This window comes from Monodon monoceros, unplaced genomic scaffold (assembly GCF_005190385.1).
Source record: "Monodon monoceros isolate NGI ecotype Baffin Bay Population unplaced genomic scaffold, NGI_Narwhal_1 Super_Scaffold_21, whole genome shotgun sequence".
NCBI lineage: Eukaryota > Metazoa > Chordata > Mammalia > Artiodactyla > Monodontidae > Monodon > Monodon monoceros.
Window position 1 is genome coordinate 16746613 of NW_021703778.1, and position 22745 is coordinate 16769357.

Below are 22745 nucleotides of genomic sequence, written 5' to 3' on the forward strand. Positions count from 1 at the left end.
GAGAGAGAGAGAGAGAGAGAGAGAGAGAGAGAGAGAGAGGGTGTGTGTGTGTGTGTGTGTGTGTGTGTGTGTGCGTTTTGACTCAGTTCAGCCCAACTCCTTACACCAAGGCCTTTGGTTACTGGTATCTGCTTTCAAAGTTCCTCCAGTTAGGAAATGTGGAATATTATCAAAGGGAAATGCATGTAAAGCAAAAGGAAAACACTGAAACAAGCCTCCGCAGAGGTTAGCGTGAGCTTCTCTCTTCTGGAACTTTCCTTCTCCTCATCCCTCAGAATGAATATTTCTACCAGAAAATGTAGTGAACAGAGAAGGGGCTTGCTGATGTATTCTTACAGCTACAGAGGGTCTTCTTGGAGATTACTCTCTTCTGTGGGATTAATCCATCATAGGGCTGATGGACCAAACCAAACAGGATGTGGTTTAGAAGCCAACTGCTTTCTGCTCCTCTGGAATAAGAGAAGGCATGAATAATCTAGCACCAACTGTTAATTTTTCCCACAAAAGACAATATTACCAAATTTGGAGATGAGCAGAGTTTCAGCCTGAGTTGCTTTGTCAAGTAATTCTATTTCTAAAGTCACTGGAGGGTGTAGTAATCGATTAGTCCCTAGTGCCATTTTTATTTCTTTGGATCAACAAAGTTCATATCCCATCCAGGCATTATGTCTCTTGACTTCTTTTTTTCCTCTTGTCTCCTGGCATTCTAATCAGGGCAGAGTCACAGTTGTTTTGAGGAAAGCACTCCCAAGAGCTTTAATTAGAGCTAGAAGGATAAATCTATTTACAGTGCAGTGAACACGATCATTAATAAAACACTGGAATAATTAACGAATTAAATTCTGCTTTGTGTGTGAATGGCTACACCAGGATTTAGGAGAACATGTTTTCTGATCAGACACATTCTACACACTTAGTTTGCAGATCTGAAAAGAAAAATCCGAGCCTGCTTTTTTCTGAGATCCACAGTCTCGTAGACTGCCAGAGCTTGAATGGAGAAGGCTACGTCACCTTTATTTTATAGAAAAAGAAATTCAGTGTCAATGAGGTTAATGGCTTGGGATCTAATAATGTGCTTGAAAATTAAGAATTTTTACAGCGCCACCAATACACTGAGTCTTTCCTTAGAATCCTTGATTATTTAACCAGAAACAAAAGAAGATAAAGATGAAATGAGTAATAAGATCAGCAGTTCTAGGACACGGAACAGAATGGAATACTCTGAAGAATGTGAGCAAATCTCACCGCGTGATTAACTCTGCAATTGACAAGTAGGAGGTTTTCGCTTCTCAGGATATGAAGTGGCCTTTAGAACAGGATGTGACCACGTGGAAATGTTCAAGCCGGGACTTCCCTTCATGCTTCTCCTCACTAAAGGGCTTCTTGCCCTGGTTCTTAAGCTTTTTGCCAGACAACAGATCCCACAGGAAGCACCATGGAGGACATCCACACCGGCGGTTAACGATGCATTGTTTTTTTATGTCACTCGGTAATTTCCTAGAGAAAACAATTGAACCAAAGACTGTTCCTGTCTTGAGGGAGAGTCAGTTTCCAGGGCTGCCTTATTAATTTAACACATGCAAGTGTTTGTCCTTGTTGCTACAGCACCATATTTGGTGGGGTATATTTCATGCAAAATGTGACAAAGCCGAAAAAGAAAACAAATGCCATCCTTATTCTGATGTGCATACAAACAGGACTGTCAAGTACAAATAAATGGTCCTGTGATGGGAGGCATGTACCTCCTGCCCTCAGCCTCCCTTATGCTGTGCTTGTGGGTTAACTTATAAAACATCTATCCAATGAAAACAAGCCCGCCACTTCCAAGGAGTTTCAGAAAAGCTGGAAGCACATGAAATTATTCATAATTAGGTGATGGGTGGATGTTAAGACCTCCCACCAAGTACACAGACGCAACTAGTGTGGAAATGAGCCCGCTGAGATCCCGCAGAAGAAAAAGATCATTTTCCCTCAAGGTGAACTGACGCTGAGCTCCTCTGACATCCACGTCCCGGAGGGGCTGAGGAGTAAGGGCTCCCCATTCTTGGTTTAGAAGCAGGAAGCCCCCGCTCATCCTGGTGTGAGGCTTCTCAGCACGAGGAAAAGCACAAAGGGTTGCAGACGGATGCTTCACAAGATACACCTGAATATATAGGAATTAGTGATAAAGATAAAGCACATCGAAGAGTAAAGAAGCAGGTGTTGGAGTCCAACAGACCTTGCTTCCAAGCCCGTGACCTTGGGCATTTACTCATATCTCCAAACCTCAGGGTCCTCATTTTAAAAATAAGGATAGGGCTTCCCTGGTGGCGCAGTGGTTGAGAGTCCGCCTGCCGATGCAGGGGACACGGGTTCGTGCCCCGGTCCGGGAAGATCCCATATGCCGCGGAGCGGCTGGGCCCGTGAGCCATGGCCGCTGAGCCTGCGCGTCCGGAGCCTGTGCTCCACCACGGGAGAGGCCACAACAGTGAGAGGCCCGTGTACCGCAAAAAAAAAAGGATAACTGAATCTCTGTCACAGGACTGCTCTGAGGATTGAATAAACATGAGTCAAGTACTCAGCAGAAGTTGGGGCACATAGGAAATACTCGATACATGGCGACTATCCCATGAATACCACAAGTGTCATTTGTGCTGTCCTCCTTCCAGGACGTGTGGAATTGCTGCCCCTTGGAAGTTAAGCGTGGCCGGCCGTGGGATGTGCTTTGGCAATGAACTTGGTGTCATGCTCCTCAATGGAGCCTCACGGGTCAGCGTGCTTGGCCACACTCCCTTCCTCCCTCTGCCTTGGTGACAGGTTTCGGGTGACGGCCGCTCCCTCCAACTAGGTCCTGCTGTGAGAAGATGTGGGGCAGACGCCCTGCCGGCCAGAGATGGGGGGTGGCATGAGCAAAAAGGAAACCTTATTGTCTGGAGGCTTTGGGTTACTTATCTTATCCCGACCATACTTTGATAGAAAGAGTTGGACCATTTGAGATTTTTCTTCTGGGGCCATCTCAAATGGTGCCCAAGTCCTGAGAGTGATATAAACCCTGTCCCGCTGACAAATGCTTTGTGAGAGCCCATTCTGTCTCCAGGCATCTACTGACACAGAATTCCTTGCCCAGAAGAATTGCTACCGTTACATTTTCTGAACTCTTGCAAGACTAACATCCCTAAATTACTGAGTGTTCTCCATCCTGCCGAGAATAGAACTACATTACCATGCAAACATGCTTAGCACTGCAAAATGTAAGCTTCTCTCTAGAGGCACGTCTGTCAATCACATGGAACTGCTGGTTGGTGTGGGGATGTGGAAACACAAGTCTCCAAGAGCTACTTTGACGTAGACAAGTTCATTTCATTTCTGACTTAATCTAGAGCTGGATTCAGCAATCCCACCCAAGGTAAAAGCCTCTTCTTTTCTCACCCTCTACACATTTCTCAGTGTTATCATTTCGAGGTTAGTGTGAGTTCAGCCTTCTGAAATAGGCCATTTCACTTTAAGTGTATGTTAAACTAATATTGACCTTTCCAAAGTAAAACAAAATCTGGTATTTGTGCTCAACAGACTGAAACAGGCATAGATTTAGAAAGTAGGGTAATATTAATCATCCTGGTATATTTTCTTGCTTAGAAACTCTCCCTGGGAATTAGTCATTTTTATATATCTCGCAATTAGTCCAGGACAGGCTCTGCCTACTCTCCTGAAGAGGAAATCTGGATCCTTCAGCAAATAACATTGGATAATTTGCCCACAGTTTAACCCACACAGCCAGATATGATGTTTCATTTGACAGTGGGTGAAAAAGTCAAGAACATGAACATCAGGCCTTGGGTGGGAGTATCCAGACATCAAGGTTGGGCAAGTTTAGGCTTTGGGAGTGGTGCCAGTGATGAACTGGAGATGAGTCCGCGTGGAGGTGCAGAGGAGGGGAGCCTGTGGGGAGTGGAAGGGTGAAGGCAGGGAGGGGAATATTAGAGCAAAGTGGGGAGAGCAGAACCGACATCACTATTAAGGACAGAGATGTGTACATTTCATATGTCTGTGTCTGTACGTAATCCACAGAGACCAATACCTTCAACTAAACCACTTCTTGGGCACGTGCTACTTGGACCAGTGTGGGAAAGTAAACCTCAACCCCGTTCTGCTCTTCTCCTACCCTGAGCAAACAAACAAACAAAACATCTTACAAAACAATGACTTCAGGAAATAAAAATCTGTTAAAGTAGGAAGCACATCCATAGAAAATGTATGGCTGTTGTGGGAAAAAAAACCCTCAGATCTTTTAGTTGTTACCCAAGTGAGACATCTGTGCTCAGATTCTGTAAGAGTCATATGTAAGTATCTGAGAAGATAAGGGATTTTCAGGGATGTCATCTAGGCCTGCTTTTCTCTGATCCTGTGAATTCTGCAAAGTGATTACACTCGGTGGTGGTCCCTGTCCTTCTCGTTGGAAGGCATTAGTCACGGCGTTGCTTTTTTTCAACAACCGTTTTAGATGACCCAAATCTTCCACCCTGAGTGTGCCAAGTATAAGCCACATACCTGGATCCACTCTTTGTAGGAATCCTCTCCAGGGGTCCACCCATTCTCAGGATAGTGGAGGCGGGAACGTTCGGCAGACCAGTTGGTGCTGTACTGGGAAGAAGCTGTGATCTGGTCAGAGTGAATCTCTCCGGATTCCATGCCCAGAGCTTCCATACACTTGAAGTCTGAAGGGGAAAAAAAAAAAAAAAAAAAATGACCCTAAGTCATCAAAACGAAGGGGACCTAGGATGCATATTTCCTTTTTTGATCTGGAAAACTAAAACGGACTTTTCGATGTTCACACAGTCTTACAAAAGATGACAACGAGGGACGTATTGGATTGTAGCACCGATACGTGCATTTTCATGGCAAGAATGCTGAAAAGCAAGGCTATGAAGATCTCACAGTTGATTATTTTTCCAACAGGGCTTAGGTTGATATAAATACTATAAATACTATTAGAAAGTTTTTAGGAAATGATGGAAATTCAGATTTATTTTCAAAGTTGAATGTATGCAGATATGTCATATGCATACACATCAAGAGTTACATTTAAATAAAATTGTACTATTTCCTCTAAGATCTAAGAAAAGTGAAAAAGACTCTTTGTCCATTTATAGCCCATATTTGGTGGGCTAAGTAGACTTTAACTCTCCATCTTTCAGAGTCCTTGCAATTGGCACCCAGGCCTCCCCCTTTGTTATGCCCCTGCCCTGGACTGGCCATAGTTATTAACACCCTTGGTTTACTTTATTAAAACACAACAGTATCCATCAGGGTAAAGTGCAGTATCATAGGGTCCCAAAGAGCACCACAGTTTTACAGCATAAATAGTAATATTCACAACGATGACCATGAATCATGAAAACATATATTCCATTGGGCCTCATATACTCAGCAAACAATGAAATATGAACTATGATACTGGGAAGCGAATAATCAATTTTAGGAATATGTAAAGTACCAAAGTGCAAAAAAAACTTTAGAGATTAAAAAGAAGATTCTCAACCATCCAGAAAAACTTCAACTAACCAAATTTCCACATTTTCTGAATTTTCTATCATAATTAATAAGGTTTGTGGCATAAAAGGTTTTCTTTCACCGGTTTTCTACTTTTAAGCTTAGGTTTGTTATTTGGAATATAAAATGGCACAAAAATACATGAATGGATTAACCAAATAAATTAAGTAAAGATAAGATTTTGAAGTTTAATTGGCCTTTTTGTTTTCCAGTAAGATCTGGTAGAAAAGATACAAGCATATCTGTAGAACAGGTCTCCTAACTCCCCTGCCTTTTCCCTGTGCTACGTTACAACCTGGCAGCTAAAACTGATGAAACACAAATTATTCATTGTTTTTTCAGGTTTCTTTTCCTCGGGCTCTTAAAAGAGCTGGGGACCACATCAACTTAGTCGTGTATTTTTTTTCTTTTTTTGCGGTACGCGGGCCTCTCACTGTTGTGGCCTCTCCCGTTGCAAAGCACAGGCTCCGGACGCGCGGGCTCAGCGGCCATGGCTCACGGGCCCAGCCGCTCCGCGGCATGTGGCATCTTCCCGGACCGGGGCACAAACCCACATCCCCTGCATCGGCAGGCAGACTCTCAACCACTGCGCCACCAGGGAAGCCCTAGTCGTGTACTTTAAGAAGATACAAAAAACATATTACTTTTTTTTTCTTTTATGGAAAGTTATAGCAGAAGTTAAAACATGCTTCTTTTACGTGAATATCCGCTTTCATTCACATAAGAAAAACAAAAACAGCTTCCACCAGGGTCTCCCCAAATCAAACCACCACGCACCATCCATTCTACCTGCCTGCCTGTTGATGAACTCCACTGATGCTGACTGGTTCTTCTCATCCAGGATCGATGCCTGTCCTTTCCTGGCTCTCAGCCCAATATACACTGGAGGGTACCAGGTAGGCGGTCTGGCCATATTTCATTGTTTCAAGGCACAGTTTTGCCGTTTCCCACTTTTTCTCCCATAATTTCAGAGGCTTACATGCAGCCTTCTCGCACATAGTTTTAAGAAAGCACCCCAAAGAGTTCTTCCCATTGATATTCATATAAACCATTTAAAAGAGAAAAAGAAATACTGGGCACTCCAACTCACGAAACACATCTGTAGTGTTCACAGGGCCACAGGTGTGTGAGGAGGAATAACAGCGACTACTTACCGCAGGGCTTTGCAAGAGGCATAAATACTGACCTTCTGAAACACTGCTTTGCGAGACACTGTAGTTTGCCGAGAAGCCTTCTTTGGCTATGGCGCTGTCCGTGTAGAAAACCATGGACAGGATGCCGGATGAGGAGTGGATTCGACCTGGTGTTTTCTGCCCACAGTAACGCCCAATGTGGGGACCAACTGCAGAGGAAGAAACGCAGAGACCGTGAAAATACCTTTTCTTCTGCAGCAGATGCCAGCAGAACCATTTGTGAACATGGGTCCCAGTGGAACCCGGAAGTGTTTTCTTACCCCAAGCAAGTCTTCGCTAGCTAATTGTTTTGCAGTGAACATATTGGATCGGGTTTGCGGAGAGGGTTTTCAAGTGTGCTCTGAAGGGCAATAACAGGCATAACCACCTTCCCCAGTGAGCAGGACTGTTTTCAGGAACAAAATCGAAAATCTTGCTTTGATTGCAAAGGAGATTTGGGCTGTCAAGTGCACCCTGGCATTCATCTCCAGGACCGCACGGTGCACACGGTCCGGCGCCCAGGAACTCTAGCCAGCTTGTAATCACCCACTGGGGGGGGCTCTTGGAGTCATCTGTCCTCAATGCCCCCACCCTAGGAGGGGATCCTGGCGAATGTTCTGGAAACCCGTCCTGGCACCAGAGCAGTACCAAGGTCTGACCCAGCCCTGGGTGACCCCCACCCCCTTCCTCTTTCCATCTTTCAGTCCTGGAGCCTCGTTATGACGAACACCACAGAATTAGACAAAGGACAGTAGATTATGTCCTAATCAGGGCTGTATCTGAAGACTAATTCATAATTGTAACAAAAAATTTAGAAATTATAGGTACCAATAACTTACACATAATAGCAAATTGTAATCAAAACAAAAGAAAATGAGTCTTTCTGACTTCTCAGTTTTTTATCTCCCAAACCTTAGAGAGGTGACTGCATTGCACTTGTGTCCAGGGACGAAGAGATGACGCAAAGCAGCCATTTGACTGCACACCAGGAAACAGGTAGTAACTGAGGCAGAAGAAGGTTGGGAACACTGACTGATTGGCGATCAAGTCAAGTTGTTATTTGGCTTATACTGGCCATCCCTTTGTTGAAGTGCTTTTAGACCAACCGTGGCAATTAGCAACTGTAAGTTGCCTTATAGACAGTGTGGAAGCCCCCTGGGCTTGGAAAATCTTTCCATTTCCCAGTCCAGATCAGCAGCAAGACAAAAAAAAAAAAAAAAATCCCCTTTTCTCTAGATTTTTTTTTATTGCACATATGGTAAAAACATACCAGATGGTTTGGGCTTTGAAGGACAATCTGGTGTGGACCATTTTCCCCTCCAAGAAATCCGTGGTTCTGTGCCTTTCAACTAAGAGTTATTGCTGTGTTCAAGGAGGCACAGTAGGTGGACCTTTCTCTGGAGGGATGGGCCTTCGGCAGGAAGGTGGGGTTCCCAGGCTGGAGTGTGCTGCTTGGATGCAGAAGGCGGCTGGTGAGAGCTGGGTGAAGCTTCATGTGTGCTCGAGAAAGTGAACCCCACGCGAACTGCCCTCCCTGGAGCCCCACATGCTAGCTGAGTTCCTGGCAGGTGGCTATCTGAGCACCCTGCTTTTTAGAGTGCTTGGATCCTGGGCTAACAGGTTTGCCGTTCTTGGCCAACCCTCTTTAAAAAAATAAAAGGAAAGAAAGGAAAAAAACTAAGCTAAAGTGGTTTACTATTTGAGTTAGCGCAAAATGATGAGTTTGAATAGCTGATAACTTCTCCACGTGCTCAAAGTAATGGATGTGACCGATTTCTCTCTCTACTGTCACGCCTCACTCTCTAGCACCCAAATGTTTGTGTGTGTCAACTGCTTTATTACGAAGAGGACAAGGTGTCTGCCCATTTAGAGGACGGATACATAGGGCACCACGTGGTCGTGGACAGTGGCTCTGCAGAATGAGGGGAAAGGTCATGATATCAGGTTTCCCAGTTGGCAGAAGACAGCATCTCAGATGAAACTCTCACCGCTTTTTGTTTCTCTCTGGCTTTAATCCTGGCCACAGATTCTCCCACAACAAGTACTAGCTCTTCGCCAAGTTTTCTTCATTCTGAATGTGGCTCTATCACCAATTCAACACTTTCCCCTTCCCCTAAGAGCGCAAAGTTGCCAGCAACATATGCATGAAAATATCTTGCTGGAGTCATAAACTCAGGTCTTTCCTTTCCTCAAAAAGAATCCCACTTCTTGTCTGTAATCTTAATGGGAGGCTTAGAGTCTATTCATCCTCCCTCAGTCTTTTCCCTCATTTAAATTCCATTATTGTGGTTTCATAACTTTCTTTTTCTTGAGTTTGTGGGCAAACTTTTACAGCCTTACTCCTGGGGGCCTTTCTCAGATCGCCACAGCCACTGACCTTACCAAGAATACAAGCACACAAGGAAAGCTGCAGTCACGCCCTCACCACCCCGAGCTCCGGCTGCCTTCCCTCCCCTCCCCTCTGCTGTCACCAGTTCCTCTGGGGAGGGCGGGAGGTGGAGTCTCTTTGAAAGAGCAAACAGAAGAGAACTTGTCTAGTGCAGACTCAGAATTTAGAGAGTCTCCATGACTCACTGGTTTATAATGTTGAAGACATGCCGCGTAAATCTGCCTTCTGTCCTTTTGAATATTGCCCCGGGACAGCAAGCAGCATGCAACTCTCTTTAGGAGCCCTCAAGATAGGAGAGTGAAAGCCTTTTTCGACTATAATACAAAGAAGTATTGAATTTTCCTGAACAACAGCGAGACCTTAGCCTAGCAAGCTAATGCAATATTGATCTGAGCCACAGCGGCTGCAAGACCCTCATCTGTCTTGTGTATGCGCGCATTTGTGGATTTACATGACCACAGCTCTTGGGTTCCCTACTTCCGGTTATTGTGGAGCCAAAGGCCTAGGAGATGAATTCAAACTGTCACAAAAACAGAAGTATGATTCAAAAATAGAACGACTGGAGAATTTAAGCAACAGGTACTAAGCTCTCTCTTGGGGGAGAGCAGGCCTGCGATGATCATAGCTTCTCAGGTGTGAAGGCAACACAAGATTTGTGCTGTTTGAAAGATACACCTGCAACAGGAAATGGCAAAAGCCCATTCTTTGTATTTTCCCACTAATCCCTCCATTAATTATAACCCTACCTCAGAATCAGACAATTTGGCTTTCTGCCACTTTTTAATGAGAAAAAAGGGCAACAATCTACTATAAGGAGGTACTTTTAAAAAGAGGTATTTTGAATAAATAAACAAGAAAGGGGATCATTTTGAGAAGGTACAAGATAGGCTACATCTACTTTTCTTAGCATAAACCTTTTGGTGGAGAATATCTGGATTTTGCAACGTTTCCCCAGAGAAAAGAATTTGCAACATTTATGTCATTTATATTTTGGAAGGTTGATATCATTGATATTTTATATTTATATAATTGATATTTTATATTTTAGAAGGTTAATTTTAATATGAAAGTAAATAAAAACCAAACAGAACTCAATCCAGCTTTCATGATGCTTATTCCTAAAATCATTGATAATTTGGGGAGCGTAGGTCACAGCCTCAGTTCCAACTCTTTGCCCAGCCTGGATGGACAGCTGGCTTCATCTGCGCCCAGGTTTTGTGAGCTAGGCCTTCGTGTTTGGTTCCATAATTCAGCACAAGCATTTACAGGCATGCTTAGCTCATGGCTCTCAAACCGTACGTAAACTTCCACCAATGACTCCAGAGCCGCTACTTGGGAATCTATGTTGCTTCAAAGAGAGTGCTAGCTGGAGGAGTGGGGTTTGCCACGTGCATGCCTGGGATCTCAAGTTTTGGAGTAAACTGCTTCTCTTCAAAGTCAATCTGAATCAATGGGTCACTTTCAATTACTCAGTCATCTAATTCACTGCTTATGATAAAATGCAACATAAAATCACTTGATGGTTACAAGCCTTCAGCACCTTCTGGTTGTTGTTTTTGGAAAGGCTATCAAAGACTAAAAGCGATTTTGCTGGCAAGGAACTCTATGTGTTGAACTACATGACAAAAATGTTCCTAGTGCCACTGATAAAAAACCCAAGAGGACACAGTCTTTCATTCTGCCTAAAAAAGAGTGAGCTGTGATGCTGTTGTACGCTGGACGAGACCAGATAAATACTAACAAATACACGATCACATTTTTCATATTCCAAAGCCAGTTTTCTCTGGGAATAAGTCAAACACAGCATAGTTTAAAACATGAGTGAACTGCAAGGCTGACAACCTGTATTGTTAATTGTTCTTCGCTTCAACTCCGTGATTTTCTAGAGCCAGAAAATTACTACTTTGGAAAACCCTTGACACTAATAACAATGTGCTTCTTTCTACATAAGTTGGTTGATTGGACCTTCTTTTCAGATGTCAATTTAAATATAAGTTCTAGAAAAGAAGGCTGCAAATTTGGATTGTGAACAAATAAACCCATTATTAAATGTTTCAACTATTATTACAATACTATTATAATACTGTTTTCCTAATTATCGGATTGAATACTTGGAAATCAATCAGTGCTCTGTTTGGGCAAATCTCACTACTTAATGAAGGAGTTCCGGTAAGATCATCATAACCCTATTTATATGGTAAAAAAGCAAAGAAGAGGCTAAAGTAATGATAACTCAGCCATGTGCTCCAATGACAACATAAGCTTTCTCTAAACCCAGATTTTCTCCAGTGTTTTTTACTATTGAGGAACATACCTAAACTGAATTACACCGATCATTTTCATCTCATTTCAAAGACAAAGGCAATTTCTTTCACATTATACTAGCTCTTCGTTTACAGTTTACTTAAATATTCTTTCCTCCATCTTGATAATAATATCTGACTATTTCATAGATGGCTCCAAAGTTCTAATTGCATGATTTGTAAGAACTTCCAAGCCACCCTTTCTGATCTGTGCAGTGTGTTCTCCAGAGAAATCTTACTATTAAACCAGACTAAACACAAGACAAGCAATGCAGCTGCAACAAATTATTTGATATTATCTCCCTCTGTTCAGAACTTGGGTGTGTATTTTTGCCATTCACCTTCTAGTTCACAGGGGTTGAAATGGAGAACTTTCATTTAGCTGGCCACATGGCCACCTCCCCCGCCTCCTTCAAATCTCTCTCACTTTCTTAATAAGGTCTGACCTGACTGCCCTATTTAAAAATTCCCCCCATCCCTCTCCCCTAACCTTAGTTCTTCTCATGCCTTTACTCTACTTTTTCTTCTTTTCTTTTTCTTTGTTTATAGCACTTCTCATCTTCTAACATTCCATACACATACTTCATTTGTCTGTAATGTGCCCTGTTTATCCTCATTCCCCCTGGTAGAATCTAAACAGGGCAGCCATCTTTGCTTTGTTTGCCAAGAGGCTAGAACAGTGCCTGGTCCATGGCAGGTGCTCAATAAATATATTTTTTGAATGGACGATGAATTCAGATGATAGGAACAAGGTGTACCAAGGATGTACTGAGGCGATTTGAATCCCCAAAGATAAAAATTCCCTAGAGAGCAGACAAGGAATCCATCTAAATGAGGAATGTCCAAATGTTCTCCTCCTTCCTTTCCTAAATTTCTAAATGTTTTGGTAGCATAACAGACACATATTTCACTGTTAAAACTTTAGCAGGTACTTAACCTCTCTGGCCCTTAGTCTCTGCATTTACAAAATGAATGGTTTGATTTAACTGATGTCTTAAGAGCTCACCCTCTGATGAGTTTATGAATTAATGACCTATAGGCAAGTCATTGAAATGAGCAAAATACTTAAGTCAGGAAAACCATGGATTGGTCCCAATTTTGTCAGCAAAATAGTTATGAGACCTTGCATAGACTTTTATGGCCTCCGTTTCCTCATCTATAAAATGAAGGCATTAGATTAGAAAGTTACCAAGTCTTTTTGGGCTCAAATATTTCGTCATGGCTCTGCATAAAGAAAGTTACTGTTTTGCTTTGTTTTGCCTCCTCCTTTTGAGCTACTTTTTAAAGCGATGCATGTGTCATGATGCTTGTAAGAGGATCCCAGGACCCTTCCCCCAGATCCTTCCCTTTTGGGGGTGCTTCCTGCCATTCTTACCATCAGGGAATCCATCCCAGATTTCTAGCCGGTCATAGCGGCAAAACATCCCCCCAGGAGGATTTGAGTCAGCCTCCAGGTCAAAGCTTTCAAATTCCAGGATAATCTCCGACATCTTTGGTGCAAAGATAATATAGGTGCATTCTAGGCTGTTGGGATATTTTTCAGGGAATCCTGGGGATTTTATCACCCCACTAGGTGTTGTGTAGTTCTGGGAACATTCAGGACCTATAAGTAAAAGAAAAAAGGAGCAAAGTGAAAATTCCACTTAAACGACCTTCCCAAGAAATAACCTGGGCAAAGACGGTTTATCTTTCTAATAAAAGCCCACCATTATAATCACGGCCCTAATCACTCCTTACTCAGCCTTTTCGCAGTGGTGATAGGTATGGAAAGTCAAGTTCAGATTTATTGTGTTCACCTTAGTTTTCCATTTGTGTGGAGCAATTTTAAAACTTCTGCTGTTGCAGAGAAAAAAAAAATGACAAATACAAAATCATGTGGGAACATTGAATGACTAAGCTACAGAAATCTCGACAGAGCCCTAGAGAAATAATTACAGCCCCTTCAAGCTTAAATCTTTAAATCTTGAGGCTGACAGCCCTTTACTGGTGAAATAGAACATTTACAATGGCGAGGGAGAGAATTCAGTGGAGGGAGTTTGGGTTTCAGATTCCTACACCAATGACTCAGTAACTCTACCAGATGTGACCTCTGCCTCTTTGACAAACCAAATGTGAAAGGTAATTCGTACATGTACGCAGGGTGAGTGACTCATTTGGAACGGTGTTGACACAGGTGTGCCAGTAAACTGTGGGTGTTGGTGGGGGCATGGTAAACTGGGATGCAGGTCCTGTGGCTACAAGTCACCTGATACCAATGTTGACATCCTAACCTTCTCCAAAGTATCAGATACAGTACAGGAGGTCATTCTAAAATGTTAATATATGTGTATGCGTTAATGTATATATTTATAACGTGTAATTTAAATGACGGTTCAGTGTTATCACGACAACAAATTACAGTGATCTGTAATTTAAATTACATATATTGCAAGTCATCCTTATGACTACATGAATAAACACAATTTCAGTTCATGGAATCAGCACTGAATAGGGTGCTATTCACAACACAACTGAAAACTGCCCATCTACATGGACAGGGACATCAGCCTGTCAGCTTCTGCCCCTTATCACCACCACTGCTGCCCTGATTGTCAAAGAGCTCTTAGGGCTCCCTGGGAAACAGAGATGACCTGACCCTTTTGAATCTCAGGATCCAATCTGGAGATGTTCAGTTGAACAATTCTTTTCCCGGACTGTTGCCTCACTGATGGGGACCCTGCGAGGAAGTGTAAGGATTCAACTCTAAATAAGGAGGCTTGTTGGGCTTGTTCTTAACTAAATATTCTTCCAAAGTGCCAAGTACTAAAGGCAACATATTAGGCATTAATACACATTAAATTTAACTAGCAGATCTCTATTTTTAGTGGCGAGGGCTAGTAAGCTGAATCTCCTCCTCAGCGCATCTGGCAGCCTGTTGAAAAAACAAATCAATCGCTTTCTCCCCATGCACGTATTAGACAGCCATGGCCCTGGAGACGAAGACTACTTAGTAGACGGCACAATAAACCTGGTCGGTAGAGTTCTGACTTGAATACCTTCCCAAGCCTTCTACGATGGGGCTCACCCTTTAGCACGACGGCCTCGAATGCTTATCTATTTGATTCTGGTTAAAAAGTTATTACCATGTGGCATTTTGCCATGTCAATTTCAGGTAAAGAGATTGTGAAATGTGCGTCTAATTTATAATATGCTTCTAAGCTATTTGGTGGCTTCTGAGACGACTAGGCCAATTTGTCATTAATTGACAAAGTCATTTATATGTAGGTAATTGGGAACCCTTTAGAATTTGATTTCCAAGATGTAGGAACAGTGACTCTGGAGACCTCCAACCTCCTCCCTGGGGATTTGGCTGGCAAAGCAAACAGGAGAGTTTAATGCAGGTTCCAATATTTTCTCCTTCTTAAAAAAATAAAATTACCCAGGTTAGGTTAAGATTTAATGAGAGGAAAAAATATGACAGGAATTAAGGGCATAATTTCAAAATCAAATAAATTCCCATGCTTTCACTGTATATCCTTGTCATGTCAGATCCCTTTATTTTATTTTATTTATTTATCTTTTTTTGGTATGCGGGCCTGTCACTGTTGCAGCCTCTCCCGTTGCGGAGCACAGGCTCCGGACGCACAGGCTCAGCGGCCACGGCTCACGGGCCCAGCCGCTCCGCGGCATGTGGGATCTTCCTGGACCAGGGCACGAACCCATGTCCCCTGCATCGGCAGGTGGACTCTCAACCACTGCACCATCAGGGAAGCCCCAGATCCCTTTAGAAGCTAGCCCAGGTTTTCTAACGTATTTTGACAAAGGCTGGGGACATTCCATGGGGAAGTGGAAGACGGCTGGATGGATCACCAGGAACTCTGAGCTCTAGTCCTGCCTTTATCACTGACCTGCTGTGTAGCCTCTGTGGCCTCTTAACCTTCCTGGTCCTCAGATTCTGTGCATCACAAATGGGAGGTGGGCTTTAGGATTTGAAAAAAATTCCTTTCAAACTCAAAGCTCCTGTAATTTCCTACTTCCTCCATTATACATCAAAATTTGTTTTACTCAGTTCCTTAATCGCTGTTGTGTAAGTTTGCCACAGTTGAGTGAGCACTTCCCCAAAAACGATGATGGTGGGAGTGGGTTGAGGGATCCCATGGTGAATACACAAGCCGTAAACAGGACTAAGGGCGAGCAGCTGGTGTGCCCAGGAGTGAGTGAGCTACTGGGGTGAGGGGGGCACACACAGCATTGGCAGCCAGTGACACCATGCTTCCCCGGCTACTTGTAAGACTGAGAGCATCCTGTGTAGCCATAGGCATCCCACATTTCGTTGTTAAGGACCATAAGGATGGATAATGATAAGAGCTAAAATATTCTCTTTGGAATTATTATTAAATGTACAGACTTTTAGTCAAATAATGTATGAAGTGACCAATCCCGCTCTCAATAAATGCTGCCCCCCCCACCCCCGCACTGAGACCCACGGGAAATGGATACGGCTTCTTCCAGCATCTGGGCCTGGATGACCCAGACCCAGGGAAGGACAGGGGCAGAGTGGGAGGTGTGCAGGCTGGGGTTTCCTAGAGAAATTTCTTCCAGTGAATGGAAATCATTTTAGGGCTGGTAGCCCAAGGTTTTAGTATCTGGGAAGAGACCTGCAGAAGGGGAATGTGGTACCCGAGGAGAGGACTAGGGTGTCCAGGGGGCTCCAGGAAGCATGGGGAAGAGGTAAGGACTGGCCACCCCTGTCAGGCAAAGGTGGTCCTCTAGAAATGCAGCTCCAGGGATGCAGAAATGGCTCTGTGATCTACTGTCAGAAAACCTCAAGGTCAACAAATGAAAAATTAATGTATTGGTTCAACTATGATTAGTCTAATTTATGTGTTTTGAGGAAACCTGAAATTGCTGCAGCCTGGAAGAAGTGCTATGTTTTCAAAAGAATGGAGATTCTATAACATCATTAAATGGCTTTAGAGGAAAGAACGCCCGTGAACCTGTCTATGTGTTCGTGAATGTATTCTCCTAGTTCATGATTTTATGGAGTATCTATAAGGACTACAATATGTGCAATGAGTGAGAAAGAAAGATGTTTTCTTTGCATTTTTTAGGTGGTACCAATTTAGTTGGGAAATGATACATACACACATGAAGAAATTTGGGATTACTTAGGAAAAACATTTGGTTAGTGAAACACAGTTGTGTGTGTGTGTGTGTTTGTGTGTATATATATATATATATATATATATACATACAGTTTGTATATGTGTATATTTGTGTGTGTGTCTATAAGGGACAAGCTGGGTACAAGCGCAGGAAAATAAAAAGTACATTAATGAAGAGGAATAAGCTTAGAGTCTGGTTTCCATGGAGGTTAAAAGGCTTAAACCAGAAGAGAGGGAGGGCTGTGAAATCTGGATAAAGCACCCCCTTTATCTATAATCATTGTAACAGCTAGTGTGCACTGGATGCATCTTCTGGGACAGGCACTGGCTACATGTTTTCATTTCAGTTGATCTTCACAAAGAGCCTGTGCTAGATACTGTCATCCATTTTTCAGATGAGGAATCCAAAGCTCTGAACATTCACACAGACGGTCAGTAGCCAAATCAAAATTCACATGCAGGTCTGCTGCACCTCACTCAGCACACCAACCTGGGGCAGGAAGCCAGGCTGTGGGTTTGTAAGAGTGAAGCGGGGAAGGTTGGGAGCAGCTGATGTCAAGGCTTGAGCTTGACCTTGGAGGACTTGACCCAGCAGGTGACAGACACCTGCCATAGGTGTTTTGGGGACAGTAGTTTGATGACTATTTGAGAAGCTGTGCTAGGATACGATAACATGGGGATTAACCACAAGGCAGGCTTGTCTGGCCAACGGCAGAGGACGTGGAAAGGAAGCTGTGACTCTCTCTCTTTTTAACTGAGGTATAGTTGATTTACAAGATTATAACAGGTTCAGGTGTACAGCAAGGTGATTCAAGATTTCTGAAGCCATGACTCTTTTGAGGCTTTGGGACGAAAATCCAAAAGAACTGGCAGCCATATTGGATGTAGGGAGGCAAGAAGAGAAAGAAGAAAATAAGGCTTCGAGTCTCAAGGACGGCATTGAGGGGAAAAAAGGGCGGAAGGCACGGTGCATCTGAGACTAACAGAAGTGTGGGGGTGAGTTCATCTGGAAGGAAGCTGAAGAACTGTTAATGACTTAGGAAGGATCTCGCTCTTTCTCCATCCACCATCTTCAGATCTTTGAGAAACACTGACAATGAAAAGTTATTCTTGCCTCCTTTTCTGACACTTTCTTTCTTTGATGCTGTCACATGCAGGTCAGCAAGCAAATGCGTGTGTTTGTGCATGTGTGTACATACACATACGTGGATTTAGATAGGTCAAACAGCTCTCAACACAAGGAAATATGTCCATATGTAATCATGTGAACACACTGAGGTCCTATGTCTGCTGTTATTTCTACTAAAGGTTTTCTGAGCACGTGCCCAGATGAATTTCTGAAGAAAGTTCTCTCCATCTATCCATATTTATATGGGACTGTACCAGATTTCTTTGACATTTAAAGAAGTTGTGCCAATGCTCCCAGACACACTTAAAACTCTCTTTTTCGTTATTCTCGGTGGCCACCGACCCAGAGGATCTTAGGCTTTTGTATTTGGTGTGGCTGGATTTTTTTTCTATTAAATAAAGCTCTTTCTCCTATATTCCAGGACAATACATTTAAATCTTGAGCCTCTGTCCCTGGAAGTTCTCCCGCACATTAATGTCCACTTAAAAGGGGAGGATGGATTGAGCACACAGCAGGAACCTACAGGCTGTTGTGAAAAACAGTGACATCCAGGTAAAGCTACAATTCGTATCAATTGATATGTGTGTTGAATTCCTCAAAGCTGGGAGACTGTGCATTGTCAGATTCTATCCCATCCCAATATGTACCATTGTGACTGAAGATCAGTAAGTGATTATTCTGCAGGGGGCAAGTGATAATTAATTTGGAAGGGGAATGCCATTTAAAGCATGACGATTTTGCTTCCTCCAGGAAGTTCTTTCCCCAACCATGCCTCCCATCAATAGAAAGCCTCTTCTTCTTCCAATAGCTTTAGAAACTCTAAGGCTAGTGGACTAGCACTTTGCTTTTCCTGGGAAATACCAGTTTTGAATTTTGCAATAAAATAAAGCGAAGAGGCAAGAGGGAGGGGATATGGGGATATATGTATACGTATAACTGATTCACTTTGTTATACAGCAGAAACTAACACACCATTGTAAAGCAATTATACCCCAATAAAGATGTTAAAAAAAAGAATAAACTTAAATGAGGTGTTAAAAAAAAAAAGGGAAGAAGATGTACATGACTTTAAGGTAAGAGGGACTCATGCATTTTTAACTAAAGAAATGAAACTTCAAGAGTAGATCAAACTTATTTTTGAATAGGAAAGATAAGAATAAATGTTCTTCAAGGAGTTTTACAGAGTATATACCTTATAAACACTGGTCAGCATATTACAATGATGAAATTGTGATGCTTAAAATACATTTTAAAAGTTTTTTTAAACATGCTTCCTCCATACACTGGGTAATTTTCCTTTGTTTAAAGTATTTTCCAACATTTTTGTAATGGAATATATGACTTTTTACCAAAAGTTTAAAAACGTTACTCCTTGTCTCTCTTTTCACTTTGTCTCTTGCGAGCTCAAGCAATGTTAATGACCACTTAGTCACACTTGTTCTCCTGTAAGTTACTCACCTCTCTTGAAAATTTCGTAACGTATGGAAAATCCTGCCCCGTGTGTCTCATAATCAGAGACAAACTTGATAAAGAGAAATGGCCCTGAAGACACGACAGGAGAAGGGGCAATCTTTCCACAGAACTTTCCCCATAAACGCCCATTTTCATTCTCTCCATCGATGACTTCCACGTAGTCATACCTAAGACACAAAGATGGAAGAAAACATCAGGATAACGAGAAAAGTCCTTTTAATTTCAGTAATTTAGAAACCAGCATTCTCCACCACCATCTGTCAGGAGCAAAACTGCTATCTGCATTCACTGCTGGATTTCATGGAGAGGGAAAGAAGTCTAGCAAAATGAAATAATTAAAATGGACTACATCATGTCCATATACATCATCTGGCAACACAGAACTATTAAGAATAATGGTGTCCATTATACTTGCAGACAATGTCAGTTAAAGTAACCAATTAACAAGAAAAAGGAAAATCTCATGAGCACAATTCTCTTTTATTAAATTGTGTTCCTTTGTCTGGGGTTGGGGGGTTGTCAATACATAATGCTATGCATTCTTTTCAAACTGTGAAGTTCTTTTAGGAATTCAAAATGTCTCCTTGGCTGGAGCTCTCCATAAATAATACTTTGATTTCTGTGAGCGACCCTCTAAACATATGGCCACAGAATAATAAACAGATTCTTTACTATTTAACTCAATTCCACTAAGCCCCAGGCTTCTTAGAAAAAAAAAAAACTCTCTCAGTATCCACTGTGGTCAAAACACAGATCATCTTCTCCCCAAACTACAACTTGAATTGCAGAACATAATCTCTTCAAAGAAAAAAGTTTATTTAAAAATGGAAAGTAACTTTATTTACTACCAGCCTTATTACCTTTAAAGGAATATTGTCATTTGAAATGGAAATATGACACACTTGAAATCATCAAAGTGATATGATTTTTTAAAATTCAGGTTTAATAATACACTAAGCAGACAAATGATGAAGGAAGTAGCAATAAAATATTACCCTAAAGATTGCACTGAGATAACGCATGTGTCTGGACCATTTTTTTCACTAAAAGGTGGAAATCCATCTCCAATAAACTAGCATTCCCCCAGGAAAACAGGAAGACTTTTTTTTGTTCGGCATTATCTATTTCTCAGTGTCTTGCTCTTTCTTTTCGTTTTATTTGCCAAGTCACCTAGGAGCCAGATAATCTGATTTGTCTTCCATACTTCTTCTAGAACTGACGCGAAGACATTACAATCCATTCATTGCAAAACATTATTTCTGTGTTTAACTTGGTTCAAAAGTCCTGGGATATATTAATTTCAGGAATGGCTAAAATATGGCAGTAACATAAACTGTATCTGGCGATTTAAAAGAGATCAAAGTGTGGGAAATCTTCATGATGACCCATGTCATCCTTAGCAATCCTTTTCAAACTGTCCAGGACACATGACTTATGTTTATGTAAAGTCTCACGAGACAACTGCAAAGATGCTATCAAGAGTTAAAGTGGATAGCTTAAGGCTCTCTAAATTAAAAATGACATTACCTCATCAGTTAAAACTGTGCCAGCTTTGTGTATATCAAGAAGAAAATAAAGCTGACACTGAATGAATGAAGCACTAGTGTATGTGAATTATTGTAGTAACTGAATTTCCTCTGCTGCATCTGCTGATTCCAGGAGTAAAATCACTGGCCGGCTAGCATCGCTGTCCCTTTGCAAAACTATGGAGCTACACAGAGGAATTGTTTGTTTCTCTAGACACTGGGAGATGCTTTGCATGTTAAGACAAGACAAAGGAGGAGGATGAAGACAGCGTTACCTTCAAAATCCTCAGGGACTTTTTATAGTCAACTGAGGGCAGCTGGAAAGAACCCCATCTCTGTACTCATGAAAGCCTCACAAGTTGGCATTTACGCAGTAATTCCTTTTATCTCTGCTGCTTCATTGACTAGACAGGTCTGCATGGTTTGCCCCACGCTTGCTTATAATTTAACTGTGATTTGAGCCGTTGACTGCGTTTGGCCTGGTGACTGTGCGTCCGGCTCTGCTCTATAGGCTTTTTACTTGCATCTCGACATGGTCTGAATACTAAGTGGCCACATCCTAGTGCATTTTGCCTTCCAGACACAAATGAGAGAGGTGGGTCAGGCATTCTGAAGAAGTAAGGGCATTTCTGTGAGGAGACCTTTCTCCCAGGTATGACAGAGCTCAGCTGTTACACTACTGGGGAATTACAACAGTGGATGAAGCCAGTCTTTTAATTCACATTATCTTCTAGTAGTAAATACTAGACTCTCCCCTTGGCAACAGTAAAAGCTATTTTGAAAAGGGGCAGAGGGACTGGATGCTCTACCCAGCGAGAGATAAATCATCGCATCTTAAGTGCCAATTTTAGGCAATGGGATTATTCGGGGATACAATAGTTACATTTATAAACTGGGATGCTGCTATCATTTTAGCACTTTCTACCATCCAACAGGACCCCCAAATGTATCACAGATAGCAGTTCATGTAAATATTCAAGAGGGTGTATGCGTAAAAATTGCAAAGGGTGATACTGCCAAGGAAGTTAAGAAAGCAGCTTGCTTCTCCCTCTGGAGTTGAGACCAGTTCCACCCCATAAGTTTCTCGCTGGCAAACGTGGTGCCAGGAATGCAGCTGGTGTGCCAGCATCCCTCCCCAGAGACTAAATGTGTCGCCACAGCGACGCACCCCGCCTGCATTGGCCTGAGGCCCAGGATCCTGAGTTTGCAAATTTCGATCCCCCAGACGGCTGCACTGCTCTGTTACTGCTGCCGGCGCGGCAAGCACCACGTTCCTTGGGATGTTAAGATCCTCAGTCCTGGAACCAAAGACCTGAGCACGTGAGCCTGGAGGTACCTATCCGACTCGCATCCCGAACCCCCGAACCGACAAGCTCAGGCTGCGGGAGGAGATCTGGGGAATCTTGGGAATCTAATTCATAAAAGCTAGAGGAGGGATCACAAAGTTAACCCGTCTGTCCCTTTGGAGCCCGGCTCTGAAAAAAGAATGTTTCCAGGTGACCAAGAGGCTGCGTCTGGGTCCAAAGTGCACCGCCCACCTGTGCAGGAAAGCCTTCCTCAGACCTCACCTCCCCACGTTTCATCACAGGAACACCAACATCAAATGGATTTAGCCATCTTCTCATCCCTCTCTTTTTTATAATTAAAAAAAAATTTTATTTTTGGCCGTGCCGCGCAGCCTGTGAGATCTTAGTTCCCGACCAGGGATCAAACCCGGGCCCACTGCATTGGAAGCATGGAGTCCTACCCACTGGACCACCAGGGAATTCCCCCTCACTCCCCATCTCTCTTCATCAATCTTCTACCTTAAACCTTTCCCTTTCTGCACTAATAATGGTAAAGCAGCCCACGTTTACTGGGAATAAGGCATAGATCTCTCTACCTAAGCTTCTTACAATTAAAGACACTTTCTCAAGGTTTCAGTTTTTGGGTGTGCGGCCCTGGGTGGCTCTTCCATGAGTATCCCTGGCTTTAAGCTCGTGCTTCTCAGGCCCCACGCCTTCTTGCTTCCATAACCCCTGCTCTCACACTACTCAGGTATATGTGGGTGGTGAAAACATTTTGAATTCTAATACTAATC

General features: G+C 42.7%; 1 protein-coding gene across 7 annotated transcripts in view; it reads right to left on the minus strand.

Annotated features, from left to right (window-relative positions):
- NRP1 (neuropilin 1) overlaps nt 1-22745 on the minus strand; it is a 138791-nt gene that overhangs the window by 63681 nt on the left and 52365 nt on the right. For all 7 annotated transcript variants that reach the window (XM_029236902.1, XM_029236901.1, XM_029236900.1 and 4 more), the window contains 4 exons: nt 19125-19306; nt 12769-12996; nt 6716-6871; nt 4528-4694 (listed from right to left, as the gene is read on the minus strand). In XM_029236902.1, the coding sequence (XP_029092735.1) occupies nt 4528-4694; nt 6716-6871; nt 12769-12996; nt 19125-19306 (733 nt within the window). The remainder of the gene's footprint in view (nt 1-4527; nt 4695-6715; nt 6872-12768; nt 12997-19124; nt 19307-22745) is intronic.